The sequence below is a fragment of the Cariama cristata genome, unplaced genomic scaffold, assembly GCF_000690535.1.
Source record: "Cariama cristata isolate BGI_N322 unplaced genomic scaffold, ASM69053v1 scaffold29452, whole genome shotgun sequence".
Taxonomy (NCBI): domain Eukaryota; kingdom Metazoa; phylum Chordata; class Aves; order Cariamiformes; family Cariamidae; genus Cariama; species Cariama cristata.
Genome location: NW_009606038.1, coordinates 2,376 through 10,439, shown reverse-complemented (window position 1 = coordinate 10,439; position 8,064 = coordinate 2,376). Strand labels below are relative to the sequence as shown.

The following is an 8,064-nucleotide window of genomic DNA, read 5'->3' as shown; positions in this document are numbered from 1 at the left end:
TGGGATGCACTCACAGCCCCAGGCCACTGGCAGTGTAGGTACAACCCCAGCCAAAACCACCTTGTCCTCAAGTGCTGAAGCTGATACCACCAGTGCGGCAGTTACCTCCACAGCCTTCCTCAGCTGCTTGGCATCATACTGCGCCGGCGTCAGCATGAGCCCGAGAATCAGCTTGGCCAAGCTGCCCGACAGCTCAGATTTCAGGTCTGCCATCAGGTCCTGCAAAAGCGTTTGCGGGTTCAGTCCCGGGCTCCTTCCACAGGGACAGACCAGCCGAGACAACACCGGGGGGGAAAACAGGGGAAGAGAGTGTGGAGGTGGGAAACATCTGGGAAGACCCTTGGGGTGGTTTAACCGTCACATTTTGGGGGGTTGGTCTGGGGGGATCCTGGCTCTGGAGTATTCTGTGTGGGACCGAGGAGGGGGCAAGCGAAGGGGAAGGGACACCCTCCCCTCGGGCTGGTGGTGCACCCAGAGCAGGAGGCTGCTTTAACAACTTGGTCTTCCTCGGGGGAGACATGCCGGGGCAAACTGGGGTGCCTTGGCTGCCCACGGCTCCCTGGGCAGGATTTCTTTCAGTGAGGGGCAGATCTCCACATGGGAGGGGGCAGGATGTGGGCAGAGCAGGGTGGGAGCCGGGGGCTGGCAGTACCCTGCCATAGTGAGCCTTGTAAGCCTTTAGGATCTGCTGCCTCTGGGCATTGCTCCTCTGTGTCACCACCTCGATGATGGCTCCTTCATCCGTGCCTGCAACGACAACAGTGATGTTGGGGAGAGCTGAGGGGGCCAGCAGAGCCACACCGTGGCACCCCTGACCACGGGCACATCGCCACCCCTCCAAACTGGGGAGGTGGGGAAGGGAGAGCTCCCACAGCTCCAAAACCATCTCTGTAACCCCCCGGGGCTTTCACACAGCCCTGCATGGACCAGGGTGGGTTTTCTGCCCCAGGAGCTGTTGAGGAGCAGCAGGAAGGGGCTGGGCACGTGGCCTCTGCTTACCCAGGCCCTTCATCGCCTTCCTCAGCACCTGTGCGTCCCCGTCGTCATTGAAGCTTCCCGTGGGCTGCACGGTTCCTCGCAGCTGTGGATGCACAGAGGGGTTTGGGTTCATCCCTGAGCTGGGTGGGATGGAGCGGTGGATGGAGAGAGACAGACAGATGGAGAGAGGGAGGGAAGGTGCCACCCGGCAAGCCGAGGCCAAAGCAGGTCGTGTGTTAGTGCAAGCACCTGGGGCTCAGTGAGGATGTCCCCGCCACTGTCACCCCCTTTCCATCAAGGGGCAAACCATAGCCAGGCCAGCAGAGAGCGGGAAGAAGACGGCAACAGACAGTCCCTGGAGTCTTGGTGTCCTGCTCGGTGTTATACCCGCCTCCCCTAGTGCTGGGCTACCTCGGCTGGGGCTGTCCGCATCAGCTGAGAGCCAGAAGAGGAGTCGCTGAAAGGGTGCCAGCTCCTGCCCTGTAATTCTACCCTCCTGCGTCCTTACAGCTCCCAGCATATCTCCACCCTCCCCATGCACGTAGCGCTCGGTGACTTTTTTGCACATCCCAAAGCACCCTTTTGTGGGTGCCTCCAGCTGCATGCAGGGTGTTGGCTCCCCATGGCACAGCCATGGCCCTGCCAGCTCTGGCATCAGGGTGGGCTGCCCTGGGGAGCAGGAGGTCTCTGGTGGGCACCATAACTGGAGCTACCCGTGATGTATTTCACAGACATGCAGGGCCTGCTGCCCCGAGGAAGGGAGGCCTCAGAGAGAGGAGGGGGTTAGTGGAGCCTGCGGGGGACGGCCAGCCCTGCTGGGGTTACGTCCCGCCAACCTTGTGCCCCAAAACTGGAGAAGGGCATCGAGAGAAGCCGTGGAGCAAGAGGCAGAGCGGAGGTGTGGGGCTGGCCGTGCCCTGCAGCAGAGAGGAGCAGCCAGGGGTCCCAAGCTGGCAGAGAGCAGAAGAGGGGGTACAGGGGGGGCTGAGGGGTGCTGACCTCTACTTTGGCCACCGCACTAAGCTCCCACATCCGATAGGCCACCTGCGCCGCCTCGGGGAAGAACTCACCTGCAGCACTGCAATGGGAGGGCAAGGACAGGGGACAGTGAGCCATGGGGGCCCTGCACCCTGCCAGCAGCCTCCCGGCCCCGTGCCCCATCCTGCCCCTCCATGATGGGTGTTTTGTACCCGGTGGGTGCTGGGCACAGGGGCAGGCAGGCAGGAGCTGGGTGCTTGCTGCGGGGCTGGGTGGGAGTTGGGGGGGAAGTGGGTGGTAAATCCCAATTGCCCCCACCACAGCATCCTCCCTCCAGGTGTTTGTCTCCCTGCGGGGCTGGCATGTGCCAAGAAGGGACCGTGGCATCACGGCTGGCCATGAAGAGGGGCCGCAGGGCCCCCCATACCAAACTGCTGTCACTGCAGGTGCTGCTGGTCCAGGTGCTCCACCAGGCTCTGACCCAGAGGTTTGTACCCAGCACCAAGGGGATGAAGAGGGACAAACAGGGGGTGACAGGTGGTCTTACTCATCGTCCCCTCCACACAGCTTCAGCAGGGCCTTCTTGTACTCCCCAGAGGTGTCCTCCTGGAAAGACAGACGGAGATGGAGAACCATGCGGCAGGGAAGGTCAAGGTAGTACCATGGGATGGGCACACAGAGAGGGATCTCCCTGAGCCTTGTCCTCAGGGATGGACACCTGGCACAGGGTGGCTGGGGAGCGGAGTCAGCCCTCCTGTGGGCCCTGGCATCATGAGAGATGCAGCACTAGCAGTGGCTCAGAGGGTGACCAGGGCTGCCCAGCACTGACCTTTATCATGTTGTAGAGAGATTTCTCATACTTGGTCCTGAACACCTCCCGGATGTCCAGCATGTCGATCTCACTGCGGGACACCATGATGCGGATCAGCGTGTTGTCTCTCGTGCCAAACCCCTGCAATGGAGGAGTCCCCACATCAAGCCTGTGATGGCCAAGCAACCCTGCTCAGCCCATCACATTTGAGACCCTCTATCAGATTTCTACCCAGCCCAAGGTCTGAAGGAAGAAGCCCTTTGGAGGGAAGAGCAGAGACCTTAGGTCACATAGGTCCTGTGTTCATGGACCTGCGTCACCCTCCCCTTCAGCAGCACCCCGTGGGGAAGGAGACCCCTCCTCTGGCTGGCTCCCTGCAATGCTGCGGGGGACCCCCTGGAGAAGGGTGATCCACTCACCTTCATGGCCTTGTAGAGCCTTTCAGCAAAATACTCTGCCGTGCTTCTGACACACTTCACTGCAGGGAAATTGAGGTGCGGTGAGGGATGCTGGCACCCGGCTTCACCAGTGTCCCCAGCCTCTGAGCACTCATGCCTCTTGAGCACCACATTCACCATCCCCACCCGCCTTGAAGGAGCTTCCCTCAGCTCCCTGAAAACGGGTACAGCTGCAACCCCAACCTTGCTGGCTCTTGTGCCAAGACCTCCCACCCTGGCAAGGCCAGCAGCATGTTTTTGCAGCACTCCTTGCACAGGGGCTGACTTACCCACAGCCAGCATCAGCTTCTCGAAGTCACCAGAGAGCTCTCCCCGGATGCTCCTCTCGATCGGCTTCCCAGAAAGCTTCAGGTACTCATCAAAGACTGCAGGACAAGAGTGAGACGATGCCCAGAGAAGCTGCCAAGATACCTTCAAGCCCAAACCTGAGCTTGCAGGAGATGCTCACCCAGGCGGAGGTGCTGCTTGCTTCGCCGGCCAAGGATGTAGATGAACTGGGCCTCGTCCGTGCCCCATTTCAGCTCACCAGCTTCCAGCAGGTCCTTGTGGGATGGGGAAGGCAGCAGAGCCTGAGTCAGGGTGCTGCTCACATTGGGCTCTGCCCAAGCATGGGTGTCCTTGGCTCCCATCCGCCTTTTGCAGGCTTAAGTCCAGATAGTCCCAGTGCCACCAGCCCCATCTCTGCCCAGATGCCACCCATCCCAGTGACCTGCCAAGCCTCACCTTGGCATCCTGCTCTACCAGGTCCTCGCTCACCACGTCGTCCTCCTCCCTGGTGCCCTGTGGGACAGAGATGGGCTCAGCCCTGCTGGGTGCAGGCACCCACCATCTACAGATGCTGGACAGATGGACATACCTGAAGCAGAACGACGAGCATCTTCTTGAAGTGGCCTGATGTATCTCCAACGATGTCAGCCTCCAGGTCTCTTTCGTAGGCTGGTGGAAGAGGGAGAGGTCAGGGTGTGAAGAGCTGAATCCCCTCACCTCTGCCCCTTGTCCTGGCCCAAGGGGACACAGGACAGCCCCTGCCCTTCCCCAGCCCTCACCATCTTTGTAGGCGGCCACCAAATCATGGATCTCCTGGTTGGTGCGGGAGGCAAGGATCTCGATGAGGCACTTCTCATCTGTGCCGATGCCCTGTGGGCAGAGATGCAGTCCCATGAGCAGTGAGGCCAGCCGGGGTGTCTTCAAAGGGGGCCCAGGGGGGCTGCCCACCCCTTACCGCGATAGCATCTTTGATCTCCTTGGCATCGCAGTAAGCTGGGGGCCGCATCAAACTCACGATCAGCCGCTCAAACTTCCCTGTCAGCTCGTACTTGAGGTCTGCGATGAGGTCCTGGTGGAGGGGGAGAAAGGGGCTGGGGGACCCTTTGCTCCACAGCATCTCTGAGTGAGTCCAGGGAGCGTTGGATCCCTGTGTGGGGCGATAGCATCTTTGATCTCCTTGGCATCGCAGTAAGCTGGGGGCCGCATCAAACTCACGATCAGCCGCTCAAACTTCCCTGTCAGCTCGTACTTGAGGTCTGCGATGAGGTCCTGGTGGAGGGGGAGAAAGGGGCTGGGGGACCCTTTGCTCCACAGCATCTCTGAGTGAGTCCAGGGAGCGTTGGATCCCTGTGTGGGCTGGTTGGTGGCAGCCACGGCCACTGATGCCTGCAGTGGGGACACGGACCAGGGAGCGTTTCTGCCATTACCTTCCCGTAGAGGGACTTGTAGGCTTGGCAGATCTCCACTCGCTGCTTGTTGCTTCTGGATGTGATGAGGTCAAGGATGGCATCCTTGTCGCTGCCTGTGGGGAGAGCCAGGAGTCACATTTAGCCCCACGGCTGGGTCTCCCCACTATGGCTGGGCTCATCATAGACATCCTGCCATGCCCCATGCTGCTTCCAACTCGGGGCCAGGAGGAGAAGCAGAGCTGAGCTGGCTCCACGGAGGAAAAAGGAACCAGGAGAGGTCCTGGCACGCTGCTAAAGCAGATGGGCAGTTGAGAGGGGAGGTGATGCAGGATGCCCAGCCATGCAAGGGTCAACCGAAGGAATAGGGGACATCAGGGTGGCCCCAGGGTGACAGTCTGGAGGAGCATCCATACCAAATCCCTTCATGGCATTGTACAAGGCCTCTGCATCCTGGCTGGCGTCAAAGCCTGGGAAATCCTTCACTGATCCCCTGTAGACCTAGAGGAAAGGAGGTGAGAAGGTGAAAGGGGAAGGAGCAGCCCCCGGTGGGATGGAGGGGAAGGAGAAGTTGAAGCTGAGCAGGATTGGGGTGAGATCCGCTCCCACTTGAGATGCCTGAAGGCAAAGCTCAGCCTCAAACATAAACACTTGTTCTCCTCAGTTGTTTGCTTTCCTGTTTGCTCTCCCTGCTGTGTAAATTGGTTGTGTGCCAGGTCACTGGAGTACATACACGGCCTTCCCTCTTGTATCTCACTGGTATCGCTCTCTATTTGCTGCTTGTGCCCTGTGTTTAAGCTGGATACAATCCTCCCTGCTGCACCAGCAAGAGCCAGGGGGTTTGAAGGCAGGTTCCTTCAGCTCTTTCAGTTCCCAGCACCATCTTGGGGGGAGTTGGCAGGAAAAGGGGAGGCCCTGCGGGAAGGTTGGACACCCTGAATGTAGGGGAAGGCACCCAAGGACCACGGTGATCCCCCTGCAACACAGCTGGGCTGAAGAGAGTTACTGGGGATGGATTTAGAACAATGAAGTCAAGTCATTTTCCGCCGCCTGTTATGAGCAGGGAAACCCTCCAGATGCTGAGAATGCCCAAGCTCTGCATGGCCTCCAAGTGAGGAGACACATTTACAGGCATAAAATCATCATGGGCTGCTAAGTGGAAAGCACTGAGAAGCACCAGAGCTGCCAACAGCTTGTCCTGCCCCAGCGTGCACTCCCACAGGGCCCAAGCTGGTCTGAGGGGTCAGAGCAGAGATCCTGGATACAGGGAAAGACTTTCCTAGGAGCCTGAGAAATCCTCGGGGTTGGCATGATCCACTTCTGCCTGCCCCTCTGCACCTCCAGGCTGCACAATACGGACCCCAGGAGTGACACCCCCAAACAGCAACCTCAGGAAAAAGCAGGGATCAGGCTTCCCCTTCCCAGGTCAGCTTTTCCCCAGGGGAATTCACTCCTGGGGATCCTGGCACCAGGCTCAGAACGAGATCAGCACAAACCCTGGGTGGAAGCAGATGCGAAACCAGCCCAACACCGCGTAAGGAACTGGGACACATCCCTGCCGAACGTACAGAGTGGGAAGAGCTGAAGGGCAGCATTTCCTTCGTTGTCTCATTGGGGAGCAGGAGGGCTGGGAGTCAGGCTGAGCTCGGGCTCTCGGCTGCGTCAGCACCTTGGGAAACTCTGAACATCCTCCCTTGGCTCTGCCTGTACCATGTGCCAACCGGGTATGTACACCTCCCTGGGATCACTCGCTCAGGATCTGCTGCAGGGCTTGTTTAAGATCCCTGGGAGCTGTACAAAGGCCATGGGCTGTTGTCTGCATGGGCATCTAAAGCCACCGTGTCCCCAGAGAAGATGGGCATCAGACAGGCAGCACCAGCCCTCCAGCAGCACCAGTGTCCCTGACCCAGCGAGTGCCTCCAGGAATGAGCCCCAGGGGACAAACCCGGGGCAGCCCCATACCCACCGCTCCCCTGGGCCCCATCCCAACGCTATGGCACAATGGCACAACAGCTCTGCTGTACATCTCACTCATCACCTTCAGAAAGAAACCAGCCTCTGTACTCCCATTTTGCAGAAAGAAACCAGTCCTGGCTGGGCACATCCCACAGGCCCTCTTGGGAAGAGCTCCTGACACTGGTGTCCCACATGGCAGGGACCAAGTCGGGGAAGAGGAGACGCTGCCCTTCGAGAGAGCTGGGCAGGCACAGGGAAAGATCATATTGCAGCTGATTCATTGCGATAGCTGGATTTAGCCCTGCTTCCCGGCAGCTCCCAGAGCCGCCTGGCTCCATGCACGCTGCTGCCCACACACATGCCTTGCAGAGATGTAAATAAGAAATCTCAAGGCAAAGGAGGTGCCCAGAGGCAGCAGGAGGGGACAAGGGTAGCCGGAGGGTGCTGGGGTTGCACGGGTGGTGATGGGGAGACAAGATGCTGGCCCTGATTAAATGGAGAAGAGGAGCAGGGCTGTTTTCCTGCCTGCTGAGCCATCGAAGCATGAGCTGCCTGCCTTGCTGCAGTGCTACCACGGCAGGGGCAAGGGAAACTGAGGCAGGAGCTCAGCACTATGCATCGCCCCACACTCCTTGCCCAGGGGCTTGTACAGAAACATCACCTGGGAGGGAAAAAGCATCCTGCTTGCTGTGCCCTCCTCACATCCCCATCCCTCTTTCCATTCCCCTTTTCAGCTGCTGGGGGCCTCCCGCCTCCCCTCCTCCAGCCTCTGAGTCATCCCAGCCTGCCCAGGACCTCCCAGCTAAAAATAATCCAGGCTAAGGTCGGAATGGTGGAAGCAAAATTCCTAGCGTGGCTTCACTCTCTCCCACTGCATGGCTGCTTGGGGTCCTGGACCACCGCAGGGGTGATGCTCACCCATGTTGTGCCTCAGTTTCCCCACCCAGAGGCAACCACCCCCTCAGCTGGACAGGAAGCTGTGGGTAATTGGGCTTGAGGCAATGATTACTTGATTTCTTGAGGGAATGGAAAGCAGAGTCTGGGCAGAAGCAGTGGAGAGGGAAGGCTCTGGATTCGGACTCCTCCCCTGCCTAGCAGACTGCAGGCAGGCTGTACCCCACCAGCCACAGCTGCCCACCGAGGCAGGGTTTTCCACCCACGCTGAGATGTTTTCCTGCCTGCGAGGGAGCACCTGCTCACCCAGCTGCCA

At 59.4% G+C, this 8,064-nt stretch overlaps 1 protein-coding gene across 1 annotated transcript in view; it reads right to left on the bottom strand.

Moving 5' to 3' along the window:
* ANXA6 (annexin A6) overlaps positions 1-5,390 on the bottom strand; it is an 11,640-nt gene extending 6,250 nt beyond the window's left edge. Inside the window, exons 1-15 of the mRNA XM_009696221.1 lie at positions 5,315-5,390; positions 4,920-5,014; positions 4,448-4,561; positions 4,272-4,362; positions 4,082-4,161; positions 3,949-4,005; positions 3,674-3,767; positions 3,495-3,590; positions 3,187-3,245; positions 2,786-2,908; positions 2,504-2,562; positions 1,978-2,056; positions 1,000-1,081; positions 653-747; positions 106-219 (exon numbers count right to left, since the gene is read on the bottom strand). Of these exons, the coding sequence (XP_009694523.1) occupies positions 106-219; positions 653-747; positions 1,000-1,081; positions 1,978-2,056; positions 2,504-2,562; positions 2,786-2,908; positions 3,187-3,245; positions 3,495-3,590; positions 3,674-3,767; positions 3,949-4,005; positions 4,082-4,161; positions 4,272-4,362; positions 4,448-4,561; positions 4,920-5,014; positions 5,315-5,327 (1,251 nt within the window). The 5' untranslated portion in view covers positions 5,328-5,390. The remainder of the gene's footprint in view (positions 1-105; positions 220-652; positions 748-999; positions 1,082-1,977; positions 2,057-2,503; positions 2,563-2,785; positions 2,909-3,186; positions 3,246-3,494; positions 3,591-3,673; positions 3,768-3,948; positions 4,006-4,081; positions 4,162-4,271; positions 4,363-4,447; positions 4,562-4,919; positions 5,015-5,314) is intronic.
* Positions 5,391-8,064: the final 2,674 nt, after the last annotated feature.